This window comes from Desarmillaria tabescens (genome assembly GCF_030435595.1).
Source record: "Desarmillaria tabescens strain CCBAS 213 chromosome Unknown EV420scaffold_39, whole genome shotgun sequence".
In the NCBI taxonomy this organism is placed as follows: Eukaryota; Fungi; Basidiomycota; class Agaricomycetes; order Agaricales; family Physalacriaceae; genus Desarmillaria; species Desarmillaria tabescens.
The window spans coordinates 367,615-383,998 of record NW_026848338.1 but is presented as its reverse complement, the minus strand read 5'-3'; the positions used below and the strand labels follow the sequence as shown (position 1 = coordinate 383,998).

Below are 16,384 nucleotides of genomic sequence, written 5' to 3'. Positions count from 1 at the left end.
GTTCAGACTAGGTTATCGGGTGAATAAACTTTAGTTCGAGACTGAGGTTTAAGACCTGCAGTCGAGCTACTTAAATACAGTTTGGGTCATGCTAAATATACTACAAGTGTCTGCAACGGCGCATTAAACACGCTAGACCCGCATGGTGAATGCGATCAAGTCCGGAATACTAGCATAGCAGGATTACGATGAAGGCGATAAGATAAGATAGAATGTGAAATCGTAATAATCACTGCCCATTCATCTACAGTCACATCTATATGATTTGGGTTAAATGATGAATGCTGTCCGGGAAATCACATACCAAGTGGATGGGCCCTTGGCCAGATGAAGAAAGTGGGCCTAAGATGGAATGGTCTATCAACACATATTTACAGTCTCCCAACATTCCAGTACAAGCGAAAAAGAAGTCCAGTGTCCTCTCCACTGACTGTTTGAAGGCTTTCAAGTACACCTTCCGCCAACCCTGTGCTTTCCTTGCAGATAGTATCAAAGACCATGCAAAATGAATGGCAGAAGTCTTTGCAAAATCAGCAATGCGAAGTGAGACTAGAGAATCCAAAGGTTTGGTGAATGCATCATGGGCAAGTGGTGTGTCGGGAAAGAGAATCAGAGAGTACTGCTCCTGAAGACGATATATTATGTCAAAATATGCCTGTCTCCCCTCGCTGAGTGGCCCATATGCATCTGGTTTATGAGCATCAAAAATAGCGACAATGTCTAAGGCAGGAAGGGAGAGGAGCAAGTTGCTGAGTGCAACTATGTCGAGAAGCCCTTCAGCTGTATTGACCTTGAATTTGGACGAATCATTTTCTATGCCTGAAACCATCCTGATGAGGCATCAGAGAAAACAATTAGTTGATTGGCTTACTATCAGTGTTCAGCCCATCTTCAAGGTACAAAATCAGTCAAAAGAGGAGATCCCTCAGTTGGAAGTACAGAACTCTCTCAATTTCGACCCCATGTATATAAGTATCAACCTGACCCAAAATGGTTTTTGACAAAGTTGTAGTAGTGTAAAAATGTTGTCCTCTGACAATGGAATTTTTGAGTGTCGCTACTGCATGAAGAGTGCCTGGTTGAATGAAACTATTCTTGTTATCAGCGGTAATCACACCATATCATTGAAAGGATGTACAGGACATTACCAGGCTCGAGGACAACAACTTCTGCTTTCCATTGCTTTGGGTCATTAACAAAGTCAGAATCCCAGTCATGGTACGCATGTATCAACTTGTCATGCTTTTTAACGTGACGTTGAAAGAGGTACCAAAGCTGGTGGCCACAATGAACTTGGATAACTGTACAAACCCCAAGACAATAGGGCTTGATGCGGTCAATAGCACTTTTTGTTGCCACATACCAGAAGTGGGTGGCGGATGCAGGATACCCCTCTGTCTGAAAGATGCACTCTGTGTTAACAGACGTCTGTTTGAAAACTCCCATGTCACTGGAAAAAATTCTACAAATAAGTCAGTTTTGAAACAAGAGTTCATTTTCGCTCCTTATAGTTGTAAGGGATGCAAATCCTGGGTGCGGCAGGGCAGATGAAGTGCACTCAAAATAAGACCTTCATTTTCCTGGCTTTCTTCATGCAGTTCACGTAAAGACAGATGCATGTCATGGCCCTGTCCTTGGTGGTCTGTATACTGTGTTAATATATTGTCGTGTTGCAAACAAAAAACACAAACCTTGAAAATCTCGATTTGCATCAGGATTTCTGATCTTAGAAAGTGAAGACAGTGTCCAAGTGATCTAAGATGTCTTTGCACCAACCACTAGTATGTTGTGGTCATGAAAACGTTCAAGAGTGCGAACAGGATTGTTGATGGCCAAATTGAAATCCAGGCGATATACCAGCGCTGACTCTACAGCAGGTGCTACAGAAAGTGAAACTGAGGCATTAATACAGCACTTATGCCATCCATCCAGCAATGCTCGATCTTGAACCTCCTAAAAAACATCATTTATAGGATTTCGAAAAAGGGATGGGTGACATACATTACTAAGCAATGGCAAATGATAGAATGTATGGTATCTTTCACCCACTAAAATGGGGGGAGACTCAACCATTGTTCCAGAACGAGCTAGGTTGCGATCTTGTTTTAGTTGCTTTCGGCTAGCTGATACAGATGTAGATCGTTGCCTCTTTTGGTGATACAAGAAGGGATACTTGTTTGCTCAAACAAACAAAGAACCATCTTCACCAATTTGACCGAGCTCAATGGTGGGGAGGTCGTTAATGTTCAAGTCAGTGTTCGGTGGATGGGGCCAGAGTGCCGGAAAGTGTCTGTGGCCCCATTGTTCCACTTGCAATGTCAAGAGGCGGTGAACCTTGGGAATCGAACCAAGTGTAAAAGCTGGGAGGTGGCAGGCATTAAGAAGTAATTGAGGAGGGGCACTGCAAGACCTTGGTTTCCATTTTACTCGGTGTTTCTGTGCCGGCAATGATGAACGTCCTCTGCATTGTTCTGCCTGGGGTCCCACCTTGTGAGCTCCCTCAAAGTTTCGACTATCATTAAGCCAAGCAACATTTGCCAATCCTACATGAACCTCCAGGCCAAGGATTTGGTTACACTGAACAAGGGCAGCAAATGCATCAGAAAACCAGGTATCCGCTCCCTCAGAGTCACCTCGGATCAATGGTGCAGCCTCAGTCAAGAAGTTTGTCAATCCAGTGTCACTTGTCCAACAGCCCCACATGACACTGATAATACAATGCCAGAGCATTTCCTCAATATGTTGGAGGAGTTCCGGTTTTCCATAAGATGCAAGTCATCCTCCGACCTGCAAGCAAACATCAGTGATACCTTTGTGAGATGGTAAAAAAAAACTCCTACCTGTAAAGTAAGTGAGGTGGAGATATGTTTCTTGGAACCTGGGTACAGAATGAGCAGGAATGGTGATATCACAACGGCATCAATGAAAGCTTTCTTCCAATGTTGCACATTTTGTTCAAAAGTCTCCTCAAAGATCATTGTAGTTCTGAGGTGGTCCGAGTGTTCAAACCTTACAGTTAGAGCGAGTACCATGAATACTAAGGGAATCTTACCTTTACGAATGAAAGTTTTTGCAAAGAAACAATCAGAAATTGATTTAAACAGTGTTGGATCCCCTTACAAGGCAAAGCACTGAGCGAATATGAAAAGCGATGCCATCCAAAATACAAAGGGCATTGGTGTAGGTTTTGATGGACTCATCCTTCTGGTTGTTCACCAGGAGGCAAATATCATGATAGACATTCTCTTGTTGGTTAGTTGCCCATGGACTTGGCATTAATCTGTTCCTATATGCACCAAGCGATGTGTAAAGTTCATTCAACTTCATGGTCCATTGCTCCAGCAGCTCCCGAATCTACCAGACAGGATTAGGAAGGCTCTCACATTCAAGAAATGACTAACTCACAAAAGCTGGGATAGTATGAATGAGTCGGGATACACGAAAAGATGCAGGCCATGTCCACCACCTTTGCAAGGATAATGGTGTCAAGAATTGCATCAAATTGGTCTTCTTCTGTGGTGCTGATTTCATCGATACAGGCCTTTTCAGGTTCGCACCAATATCGGTCAGCAAACTGCTTCAGTGATCGTCCCATCGCGATATCTCCCAATTAATAGACTTTTCAGTGCAAATATGACATTAACTGCATCCTCAAGCTCTAAGGTCAGAGAAGCATCATACCTAAATTGATGAGTGAGGAGCCGGATGATGGACCAAGATAGGATTGAGATAGGATCTCATTTACTCCCTTGACTTCAGCTATTCGTGAACCCAGATCAGAATTTTAATAAATTATTTAAGTATCTATATATATTGATTTATTTTGAGTCTATAGCTGCTTATAGCAAATAACAAGTCTGATTAATAAAAATCACAAGACCTTATCCATATACAGCAATGGCAAGGTGCCAGGGGTGCTCAGGCACAATCTCATTTGAAATGAGCATACCAGTCTTGTATTCCATACAAGAGGATTTCAAAATATGGACAGATCATAGTAATTTGCAATACTTCTGAAAGCTGCAAAAACTCAATTGAAGACAAGCACAATGGGTTACAGAGCTAGCAGAGTACCACTACACTCTGCATCACAAGCCAGGCATTGCTAACAAAAAGGCAGACCTGCTTAGTCAGCAAGCAGATCATGAACAAGGAAAGGCAGACAACCAGGATGTGGTACTGCTTAAACCAGAGATGTTCTGTGTCCTGACTGTGCCAGAGCAAGGGGAAACACAGAATAAAATTCAAAGTGCAACTAGAGACATAACTTGATGGGACAAGGGGATAGAAGCTTCTCTCCATCATTTTAAAGGAATGACAAAGGAAGAAGGACTTCTATACTATGATGGGCACATATATGTACCCAGAGACATGAAGCTGAGAGGAGAACTTATTGCCATTCACCATGACCACATAATGGCGGGACACCCTAGGATAGAAAAGATGAAGGAACTAGTACAGAGGGAATATTGGTGGCCAAAGCTCAAACAGGACATTGAACACTATGTAAAGGGATGCAAAACTTGTCAGCGAACCAAAAGCAACATGCAGTCAAGAAAAGCCCTGCTTCACCCAAACACAATTCTCACCTGACCTTGGGAACATATCTCAGTCGACATGATGACTCACCTCCCAGACTTGAATGGATATAATGCCATCCTCCTGATAGTAGATCGATTTTCTAAAGAAATCATTTTGATTCCATGTTCCGATGAACTATCCTCCCTTGGCTGGGCAAAAATCCTACAGGATCAAGTATGGGCAAAACATGGTATGCTGCTCAAAGTTATCTCAGATAGGGGACCCCAATTTGTTTCCAAGTTCATGAAAGCATTGTATGACATGCTTCATATACAAGGAAACTCTTTGACTGCCTATCATCCCCAAACTGACAGACAAACAGAGAGAGCAAATCAAGAGGTTGAGAAGTATCTACATATCTTCATCAATTATCAACAAAATGATTGGAGTGAGTGGTTACCCATAGCTGCTTTTCAGCACAATAACCAAAAACACTCAGCCACTGGTTACTCCCCTTTCAAAATCAATCATGGGCAAAACCCTAGAGTGGGACCAATAACAGTGAAAGAAGGCATGATACCCACCACAGCTGACTTTATCACCAACATCCAGAAAGTTCACAAACAAACAGAAGCAGCACTAGGGAAGGCAGCAGAGATGATGAAAAGACAATACAATAAACACCGATGAGAGGCCGAAGAGTATCAACCTGGAGACAAGGTCTGGTTAGATTCTACCAACCTTCATCTACCTTGACCCATGAAAAAATTAGGTGATAAGTGAGTAGGACCCTTTGAGGTCATATCCAAACACAGTGCCTCTGTCTACAAGTTAAAACTACCACCTGCCTGGAAATTTTATAATCGCTTCAATGAAGCACTTCTCACTTGATACCACCCTCCACAATTCCCAAATCAAGAACAACCCCCTCTGCCACCACCAGATCTCATGGATGGTCAAGAGGAATATGAAGTGGAAGAGGTACTGGATTGTTGAGAAAGAAACATAGGGTGAGGAAAGAAGCGAAGAACCTGCACTGAGTACCTAGTCAAGTGGAAAGGTTACTCGCATGAGGAAAACACTTGGGTAGATGAGATGGAGTTGGACAATGCCAGGGACACAATAGAAGATTTCGAACAAGTATCTTTTATAATGCATCCATCAACCAAATGGTGGGACCCTGACTTTTCAGCAAATCCTGACCTAGAAGACTGGTCAGACACCATATCCATTGATATGCCTGGTATCAGGCTACCCATAGATTTTGCAATTTTACATCAGTTGATGCAATCTACAAGTGGTACAAAGAGCTACAGTGGAGGCTTTGCGCTGGTAGCTAAATACTACATAAAAGAATGAAAGCACAGCAGTACAGAACAGACTTAGAAATGACGTCTCGAAGAGTCAATTCTACCAGCCATCAACATGCCAAGCTAAGCCCTACCTAAACAAGACTATTACAGTCAAATCTCGGGGACTCATCTGTATGAAGTATAAAAACCAAGAAGTTGAAGAATGGAATGAACTAGATGCCTCATCACCTCGACAAGTAGAAAGAACCTGTCAAGAAAAATTGCTAAGTCAAGAAACAGATCAGCTTTCAAGATCAACTCAGGCTAGGAAAGGAATAACCTTGGAAGAATGAATAGCCACATTGGGTACCAAGGTGACTGACCCTGATCACGCAGTGATCAACAGAATATAATCTCAGACCTGCAGCCAATCACGATCGATGGTTACATCCTCGAGATCCTGCGCATACCACAGTATTCAATACATACGGTGCCCGGCAAGCCTTGCAGACAGAAGAAGGAGCACCCATGGACCAGTAGGGCACTCCTCGGTGACAGAATAACCCAGTGCAGTCATGTCGAACTGAATAGAAACTACGGAATGGTGCAATACTTGTAGGATAGTGACTCACCGTTTGTATTAATTCCAAAGCTCATACCATAATTACTGTAGATATGGGCTCCTATACCTAGAACATGAATCATATAAATTAGCAGCGACTAGACGCATAACAACAGGAAAGCATTCCCCCTTGTTTGTGCTAGTAGCCTGTATAGCTACCTAATCAATCACTGGTTTTATTGCATATCCTCAACTGAAGTGAATTAAGTTACCAAAGTCAACCCATAAGGGCAACTACAGTAATCTAGAAGAGTTAAGTAGGAAGTAGAGCTGTCCCCACATTTGCACCTTGCTAGTTAATTGAACTGCTCTGCAGACAAAGGCCTTGTGCCCTCTCTCTCCGAGATTAGTGATCTAGACGTGCTGAGTTGACTTTAAGTCAAAAGACCTCATCTAGTTGAAGTAAAATAAGCCCTAGAATGCTTTAAGTTCAAACAATCGTCGAGTTCAAGGAACTCCAGAGTCTGTGTACTCTTTGCAAGTCTTGTACTTGAAGTCAGAACCTGAGCGTTCTTTGTAGAGTGATTTTTGCACTCTTTGTAGACCTCAGAGTCTTTGGTTGTTTGATTTATTTGAAGTGTCCACTAGAAGCTCTTCTAGATGACGTCAAAACGAGTATAACTTGCTCAACTATACCTTACAAAACAAGTTCATAAAACCCCGCTATTGCGGACTAGTGTACTTTGTGTAAAACACATCGAAAGAAGAATTGAAGTTGTTTTCAGGCAAAACCCCACTAGATTATCTAAATCTAAGTACATTGTGAGTGCTTCTATCATACTCACCCTCGAACTTATATACATTGGTGATAGTGTGTGTGTGTGTAATTTAGTATCTAGATTGATGATCTAGACACTTGTTTCATTTGTGCACTGACCGTTACTGAGCACATCACTGTTACTGAATCAGAAATGGATCATCCATTGGTCCAAGCCATTCAGGAATATCTGACATGGCCTATAACACTTGCAGTCAGGATGACTGCCTTAACTGGGGGGTAATATTATGATTTTGCAGTATCTTATCTTATCTGACCTCATTGTAATCATGCTATGCTAAGTATCTGACTCTGATCATATCATAACCACATGTTAACCACACTGCTACAGACTCTTGTAACTAATATTAGAACTACTAACTTGTATATAAGTATCTCAACTGTAGGTCTTAAACCTCAGTCTCAAACTAAAGTTTATTCACCTGATAACTTGGCCAGAACTCACTCTCAAATACTGAGTGTGCATGCTCCCTGCACATAAACCTGTGAACTTCATACATGACTGACTGAACATGAGTCACACATTGTTGTTTGATCTTGTTTGTGTAATCAGTCACTAACAGAGAAGGGCTGTAGGTATTATTAGCATACTACCTAACATGTATATAAGTCAGCCTCAGCTGGGACTAAACCCCAGCTTTGGCTAAAGTTATACACTCCCAACTCTTACTGAACTCCCTGTTTCATGACTAAGCAGTCTGCCACCATCCATGCAAACCTACAATGCTGTCCACCCTGTGAATCACCAAATGTGAGTGACACATTGGACTCACACCTTGTAGCATTTTGAGTTGGTGCATAACATGATGAGAGTAGAAGAGAGAGTTAAATTATTGTCTCCTGTAGAGACTTTACACATATTTATACTACTTGTAATTATTCTAGAAAGTTCTAATTTACTAAGCATCCATCCTTCAAGTATATTCTACAACTCTCTAATGCATGAGCTAGCCATGAGCTATTGAGCTCAAAGGTTACTCCAGATGTTGCTGGATTGCCAAGGCATGGCATGTTTGTCACTATATCACAAACCACTAGGTCAGTCACAACACATCAAACCATCAAAGCTCAAAGATAGCATCTGGATCTTTGTTGTAGGTACTGGAAATGATGATCTCAGGTGCTTCCCATGACCAGTGTGTGAGCTCTGAATGGGATACAAGACTTCACAAGGATGAGAAAAGTCATCAGATGCAGACAAAGAAACCCACCTGATACTACTTCTTGACATGAGAACATTGAACAGTAAGTTGAACCATGATCATACAATTTCTTGAAAGTCCAGCACTAAGCCTTATCCTCAGGTTTTCAGATGATGAAGCCTGGGCCCAAGCCTTCACCAAGCCTGCCCCCAGGACTCAGCTTTTCAGAGCCTGGCCCAGCTTGGCTAGGGCTTTAGGCCAGGCCCTGTAGATCACTACATACACTCCAGAATTTGATGATGAGAGGTTCAGCAGGTGCATATCATAGGCTAGCATTAGTTTTTCTCAAAAATGATCAGATAGTTCTGCATCTACATCAAACAAGAATGTTATGAGACTTTACAGTGATACCTGGGCCTTTCAACATCTTTGTTTCCTTCCAGTTGATCATTGCAAACACTGACACTTTCTCAAATCTCTGATCTGGTAGTTGTCGGCCAATAGCCCAATGTGAAGGCCATCCATCATTACCAAGCAGTGTGTATGAATCTTTGGGTATTGGGTATTGGTGGGTGGCAATGATTTTGAATAGGCATGCCATTCCATGCTCATCTTCAACAACTAATTCTCCAAATCGATCACCCCCTTCTGCTGATCCCTTGTCCAAACCCTGCACAAGCCCCTGTTGAATGCAAGGCCCTTCATACCAGTCCTCATCCATCACATCATCATGCCCAACATCCCCGAGGCTGCTGTCTACATCCTCTGGCAGAGGGTTCATCATGACCTGCTCCCATGTTGGTCTCCATTTTTTGCATCCTTGTCCTGCTTCAGGATACAAAAAGAGGAAGTCCACCCGCATAACAGAGCGCATTGTGTTCACCAGTACTGTCCACGCTTCCTCAAGAGACTCACTCTCATGATATGCAGGTATTGTCTTGGGCCACAGAGGGAATGCCAGTCCAGCAACTTTGTCCACAGGATTGGTCGACACTCGCTTCTGCATGTCTGCCAGTGCACTAAAAATATACTGATATCTTCTCTGGAAGGACTTTAACTGCCTGTGAAATTGTGTCAGTATCTCTATCTCATAGTTGCCATCCTCATCAATTGGCCTGGCATGCATTGGCCCATCAGGTGTATCCCCAGCAATGATCCTCTCAGAGCCAACCTCCTGCACTGTCCAAGCACACCTAAACCAACTCCGATCACTCTCCAAGTCACCCTCCTTCAAAATCAAAGGCTGCCCCAATCCACTCAGGTAGATCACCACCCTTACAAAGCGATACACTCTTCCAATTGTGGGCACATCCAGCTTCCACTCCTCCACACGCAGATCCTCCCTCAGCCCCCCCACCTGTCTCAAACAGAGCACATCCAGCCACGTGTACTCATATCCCAGATTCAGCATCTCAATCCTGATCAAGCGGAGATCTGCATCGTTCGGGATGGGCACCGGCCATTTCTTCCCATTGATAGGAGTCCACACGTCGACGCGATCCTTCTCATCCACCCATGCATGGGATATTGGTTCTGGCCATCCCTCGGTGACCCAGTATGGCACCACGCGATTGCTGTACAGGTCCCACACACGTCGAGGTGGAAGATCTGGTTCGACGATCCGGTTTCCTGCCAGTGCTTCTCGTCGCATCTTCCAGTCACCCTCTTCATGTTTGCGTAGTTCGTCTTGCATGGTGCCGCCGTCATAGCTCTTCCATACGCGGCGGAGACGGCCGTATGCGGCACCAAAGTCGTAGTTTTGTGTGATGCAGTCCTCGAGAAGGGAGGAGACGGATGGTGTGTCCAGGGTGTGTGATGTTTCAAGGATGGCGTTGAGTAGATCTAAGATTCCTTGGATGCCGAGGGAAGCGCAGGGTACGTTTGCTAAAGCGGAGGATATCACTTCCCGCCTTGGGCCGTCTTCATTCTCGCCAGTGTACTTCCTTTGCAGAGGAACTTGAATCGAAGACTCCGCTTTGCCAGTCTCAGTGAAGGCAGAAATGACCTCTACGGCCTAGGCAGATGCTCGTTCACTGATACCTCATCCATTTATTTTTGCATGACTTACTGTTTCTATTTTAGATCGTACAAGAGAATCATAGTCGCCATAACCAGGGAGCTCGTCGCCTTTACCGACACTGGGACTAGCGAGCCGGTTCTCTACGGCTGCGGTCTGGGTTTTCAAAATAGGGGTGTCCGACAGCGGTTCGGGATGACAGTGGGGTGATGGGTTTGGTGTCACGTCCAAGGAATGATTGACATCCCCTGAGGCAGAACCAGAATCCTGGCGCACTATCACTGGTTGCGACTCTGACGGCGCGGATGTGTTGACATTGGGATTGTGGTTGGGTGTTCCATCACTGGCAGAAGGGGAGTCCTTCAATTTCTGAACGTGTTTACTCGTCGACTCGGCAGGGTTCGAAAGTTGTTGTTCTATCATTTTCAATATCATACTGAGTACTCGAAGCATCTGTAGATTAATGGTACGCACCGTTTCCCATTTTCTCAACTGAGACGAATACGCATACAAGGTAGTGCGGACGAAGGTGGGATTGACACGAGGCGGGTAGCAGGTCTCGCAGGTCACCCCAGGCTCACCGTGTTTGCAGCGTGGTTGAACTAACGACATCCCGCATGATCCGTGCCGAAAGAACACGCAGGGATCACACTCCTCGCCGTCCAAGACGGATTTCACGCAACGATTGGACTTGATAATCAATCTACAAAGATAAAATGCGAAGACGAAGAATAGATCCATCAGGTTCGGGTGAATATCAAATTCATTCCCGACTGGTAGTATCGAGACACTTGTACTGAGCTATTATATATCGCTACGCCTGCTGTAAGTCTATCACTCTTCCTGACTCCGACGAACGCTAAGGAGAGACATGAGCAACAGCAACTCGCAATACACCAGCAATCTCACCTATACGCATGATAGAAACCGCACCAAAATCCTACCAGCTCCGACAGAAAGAATCCTTGTTCGTGCAGTGCTCGGTGTTCTGCGTAGTTTGTTAAATAGTGACTTGAATAAAAGACGGGCAGTACGTACCCTCGAGTTACAGACTGATTGCTCGCCCACCCTCTACGATTTACTGAATCCGTACCCATTTCTTCGTCGAACTTCACGGAACACGCTGGCAGAGTAATCATCTTGCGAAAGGTGAACCAGCCGGAAGGGGCGTATACATTGAGGTTGTCAATGCCGGGTTATTGAAGGATATCAACGAGGGCCAGGACGGGGTTGCGGTGTAGGAGACATGATGATCACAGTTCCCATCAACCTGTGAATGTGTTAGCCACGATAAAGAGGGGCGAGTCACGACCAAATGCGTCGCACCTTTGCTCCAGGTGTCGCAAAAGAAATCCTTCAGACCTCTTAGACAGAAGCTCTTAAATACCAGTGGCGACCTCACGAGTGTTGGTTCGAGCAAATACAAGGAGAGGGTGGTGGCGAAAGGGGAAGACACGGGTTAGTTTTGACCTTCCATTTCTGGACTCCGAGGTCGTCCGGCTTTTGAATAATGCCGGCCCCATACCGCGCAACAGTATTCATGAATCATGTGCTGATCTCTCCGGTAAAATTACGGCACTGGTCTCGTTATCTCGCTTCTGAGGCACCCGAAGAAACGCCCTGTAGCAGTCCGCCAACGGAAAACAAGGCATGCACTATGCACTACTCACTAGAATGTTTTCCTCATTAAAGTACGAAAATACAAAAAAAATGGAATTGCCAGCTTAGCTTACCTCTTTGCAATTTCGTCGAGCATCAATTCAACATTAAAGATTCCTCCAGGAATATCAACTCCTAGACACCCGGTGAGATCGGGTCCTTTGTAGCTTCAGAGGGTATTATTCCACAAAACTGACATTAGTCGCGTGCGACAAATTGAGGAGAAAGAACTGACTACAACCAGCCAGTTCATCGATTGAGCGTGTGATATCACCAGGCGCCTAAGTGGGGCCTCGATGTGTTTCTCCTCATCACGGATCCAATGCTTGCTTCTATTCACCCTGATGGACGAGCCATGGCAGAAAAACAGGAAGTTAACATTGCGATAGCAAGGTCAAGGGTCGTCGTTCAAAGGACAGGAAGAGCATCGTCTATTGGCTAGATTTAAGTAAAAGCTGGAGAGGAATTTGACGGAGGGCATACATTCGAAATCCAGCTGTAACATTGTAATAGGATTTGATGGGCCATAAGACGATGCCGAGGAGTGTGGGTATCGGGTATTGAGTGGATGCGAGCACGCTGTACCGACTACGCTAATAATCATAGTGTTAATACAGATAACTCTATTAAATTGATTCAGTTCCCAAATTCACGGATTGAAAATGATCGACGCACCTGGTATACAGTCCCTCCAATAGGCCCCTACACACTAGAGTATCGAGACCATCTAACCTTGAAGATGGTGCCCTGATCGTCGTCGTAGGTACTTGACATCGTCGACCAGCGTGCAATTCCCAAATGGCATGCGAAACTCCACAAGGATAACAGAATCCCTCTGATGCGGACAGAGAAGCTGATTATACTGCTTCGTGACGTTGGATTAATCCCAGAGTGCGTCAAATAGTGATCCCCTTGGAAGTCGGGGTCCCTGCAACGTAGGTCTTGGCAGCGTTGGAGTATATTATAAGAAGCGAAGGGAGTGAACTGCGAAAGGGTAGTAATGAGGAACGGATTAGCAGGGAATCAACACTGATACGCACCACATCTGCACTGCTACCCAAAGCGCCTTCTAGCAGCATCCTTCAAAGGACCGAATACGTAGCATACAAATACCAGACTGGAAGGAATATTGCAGGAGAACACGAGTACGGGATAAGAAGTCAACGTGAAGGCTGCGTGTGGAAAGTGCACGTCAGCTTCATTCTGTCTGGTTAACGGCGACCCCTACTTTCATACACCTCGTTTGGAGTCTCCCATCTTTGCCTCAAGCGTGTTGCTCTCTGACCTTACGAAGGAACCTGTGAAAAAATGGTGAGCATCATAACAGCGACATGGAAGCACCGGCGTACCTCACTAAGATTCAGCCCTACTAACCTTCATCAGAGTTAGGCGCCCGAAAGCTGTCGTGAGAGACGGTGTGAAATTTCTCATGGTGTCGAAATATATTTATCTACTTCCATGTAAATAAGTTGGTTCGATTTGATGAACACCGATAGGAAGGACATACCAATATCAATGGCAACTTCTTGAATTATCGACGAAGGGTTCCTCACTTTACCAGCGCAGCCCAATTCCTAACTGATCCCATCTCTCGGGAGTCATGGGTGCAACCATGTTCAGTACAGTCTGCGATTAGGTTCTCATAGTTCATAGCACCATCACGTACACCGACTATAAACGCAACGTGCGGAAGGAGCATCGTTATGATGGAGGTATAGTGTTGAATATTAGGTCACAGCATCTTTCGGACAGGTATTAGTCGAGGGAAGAGCGTTATCAAAAGAACGTACCTACACACGCTTCGCTCCTTGCATTCGGTGCCTCTCAAAGATTGATCATGTCTTCTCCGTTCCATAACGACCGACTACAGCCAGAAAAAATGGGCTCCATTGAAAATTGCGTCTCCCTGAATGTTTTTCATCGGTAACAGATCAATAAGATCAACGCAATGTAAGAAAGAACAATGAAGGAAGATCCGCAAACCTCCGCTTAGCTAGCTCTGTGCCATGCAGTGCAACACCGCGTGAATGCCTCCCAGAGTACTAGCAGAATCATTTCAGACTGATGGTCGTGTTAGTATTCCATGTCAAGGAAATACTAAGATCCTTGATTTTTGAGGGTGAGATCGTGCTAATTGATAAGTAAACATTTCAGAAAAAAAAACGTACACCGATACCAAATTGAGTACCTACCTGATTTTCCCCTGCTGTCACAACGTCGACCAAGTCTCATTGATATCCACGCACTGCTCCAGGTGGAACATACGCCATCACAAAGTAATATATTGCAGGCGAGGAAAACAACTATTCAACGAGATCAATTAGAGGTACCGGATGGAGGAATGCTATGATTTGGCGAGCCACGATGTCGATACCTGGCTGAGAAAGCAGATCAACAATTTAATTTGCTGGTGGTCATCAACTCGTTCAGACGCGGTGGCAGGAATCGATGGCATTGCGACGGGGTACGGTATTGGTAAGAAGATTGCATTTCACAGACATTATGTCTCAACTATAAATAGCTCATGAGAGCGACCTAGCTAAGTGAGAATTAAACCATACGTACCATGAACCCGCCGACCTGAGTGGCTTTCGCCTTGTAACTCTATCGTCATGTCATCCCCGGGGCGCAGCCCAAATATCTTGCTTGAACAAGGTATCGGAGTCATGCATTGGGACTACCAGGAGGTGCTGTGCTTGATACCTAGTAGCAAACGTGAGCAGAAGGAAACACAGAAACACGACACCAATCACCTCAAATTGACTTTTGGCACTCATATTCCCTTGTGAAAGTATACTAAGCACCGCAGATTTCTAAGGAAACGGCTGCCTCATATTCAAAGGCAAGATCACCCCAATCGTCGTTGAGAAAAAGACACTGCAAAGCCAGGGTGAGCATCGTTTGTCAACTATAGACGCCCCATTAGATCGATGAGCGTTGGGAGGAATCGGACAGTACGCACCATCCACATGGTAATGCGAGGGCTCGTTCACGTCATACAATTGTAGCTCCCATGACATGTAACCTCCTGCTCCTAGTCCTTCTGCTTTTAATGTTTGCGCAAACAGGGTATCAAGTTTGATTAGGCCTAGAATACGAACTTGAACAACAATAGAGTTGTTGGGCCGGATATCTGGGGGTAGAGGTGAGAAACCGCGAGATAAATACATGGACGCTCACTGGTACGAACTTGATGCATCTGATGGCTTGTGGAGATGATGATATATGCCATCCGTCAGCAAGCCACGCAATTTTGGGCACAGCAACCAACTTCCATACAAACGGGGCATATGTCCGGCATATTCCTGCATGTTTCTTGTCGGTAGGCGTGAAACTGCACCTAAATACGACAGGAGAGTGCTTGCATAGGCAGCATATGAGAACAGATTCGAAACGTCCCGTGAACCAGTCATCACCCTTTGATATGGTCCTGGAACGAAAGTAGTGCTAGTCGTTTCTTGAATTTTGGATGGGGGCATGACACCGAGGTCATGCTAAAAGCTCTGAGGGAGTATATCAAGCAGGTTATGCAGTACAAGCAGAATTACTCACAGGCCATAGTACTTCTGCTGCCAGAAGTTTGCCCTCCGATGGAAATAACTCTCCATAACTCGTTGACTCAGCCGGTAGAAATAAGCTGGCCATCCTGGGGTGTGTGAGTTCTAGTGGCCCTCGCGTCTTCTACGTTTGATTGGAAGTGGCGTGTGTTTTGAAAGGTAGAGAAGAGCAGGCGAGGGTCGACGTTAAGACGAAATTGCCGTTCGGCATATTTCGGCATCACGTTCCGCATGAGCCCTGCGGCCCGCTTCCCGACGGCTTCTTTGCGCGCACATCGTTGAGGATTGCCTGAAGTGACTAGCGACTCATACTTGTCTGTCGACAATCTCTCGACGTGGTAAATACCGTGCAAAAGAAACTCAGACGGATCGGTTCTTCTTATATAATAGACTACACCTGGGAACTCGAGCGAATAGAGTTGCAGAGCATCTTGGAACCAAATCATTGAGAATTGTCTTCCGACAGGCAAAGTCTGCTTGTACGCAGGTGCAGAGCGTCACGAAGAGACAAATTCTGATTGGTACGGCAGGAATGTGCATTAAAGAGAGCCGAAGGACTGGCTGAAGAAGATCCGAAATGGTCACAACGACATGGGAAGTTAGTCGGGCGCCTAAGTGGAACCCTCAACATGCTTCTCTTCATCACAGTCTCTATGCCATTCCTACCTCGCTTCCATTCACCCCGAAAGGCTCCCACGATTGGTACGTCGCCCTGATGGACGAGTCATGAAGGCAAACCACAACGTCGACACTGCGATAGCAATATCGTTCCGAGGACGGGAAGAGCATTGTCTGT

General features: G+C 45.0%; 2 protein-coding genes across 2 annotated transcripts; both read right to left on the bottom strand.

Moving 5' to 3' along the window:
* Positions 1–296: 296 nt before the first annotated feature.
* EV420DRAFT_1483295 (uncharacterized protein) lies at positions 297–3,531 on the bottom strand (the record flags this gene model as incomplete). Its single annotated transcript, XM_060469959.1, has 13 exons — positions 297–357; positions 432–830; positions 1,118–1,301; positions 1,364–1,450; positions 1,571–1,649; positions 1,692–1,720; positions 1,773–1,953; positions 2,002–2,123; positions 2,199–2,334; positions 2,488–2,707; positions 3,010–3,052; positions 3,168–3,354; positions 3,406–3,531. The coding sequence occupies 13 exons, from the start codon at positions 3,529–3,531 to the stop codon at positions 297–299; spliced, it is 1,854 nt and encodes a 617-aa protein (XP_060326814.1).
* A 4,947-nt stretch (positions 3,532–8,478) lies between these two features.
* EV420DRAFT_792183 (uncharacterized protein) lies at positions 8,479–11,256 on the bottom strand. Its single transcript, XM_060483482.1, has 3 exons — positions 10,847–11,256; positions 10,424–10,788; positions 8,479–10,369 (listed from the first exon to the last, which is right to left on the bottom strand). Exons 1-3 carry the CDS (start codon positions 10,854–10,856, stop codon positions 8,732–8,734), a joined length of 2,013 nt encoding a protein of 670 aa, XP_060326813.1. The 5' UTR covers positions 10,857–11,256; the 3' UTR covers positions 8,479–8,731.
* Positions 11,257–16,384: the final 5,128 nt, after the last annotated feature.

What these genes read in the sequence shown, in the direction of transcription:
- EV420DRAFT_792183 (XM_060483482.1), bottom strand. An exon ending in TACGATCTAAAATAGAAACA is followed by an intron (nt 10,370 to 10,423) that starts GTAAGTCATGCA and finishes GCATCTGCCTAG; the next exon opens with GCCGTAGAGGTCATTTCTGC.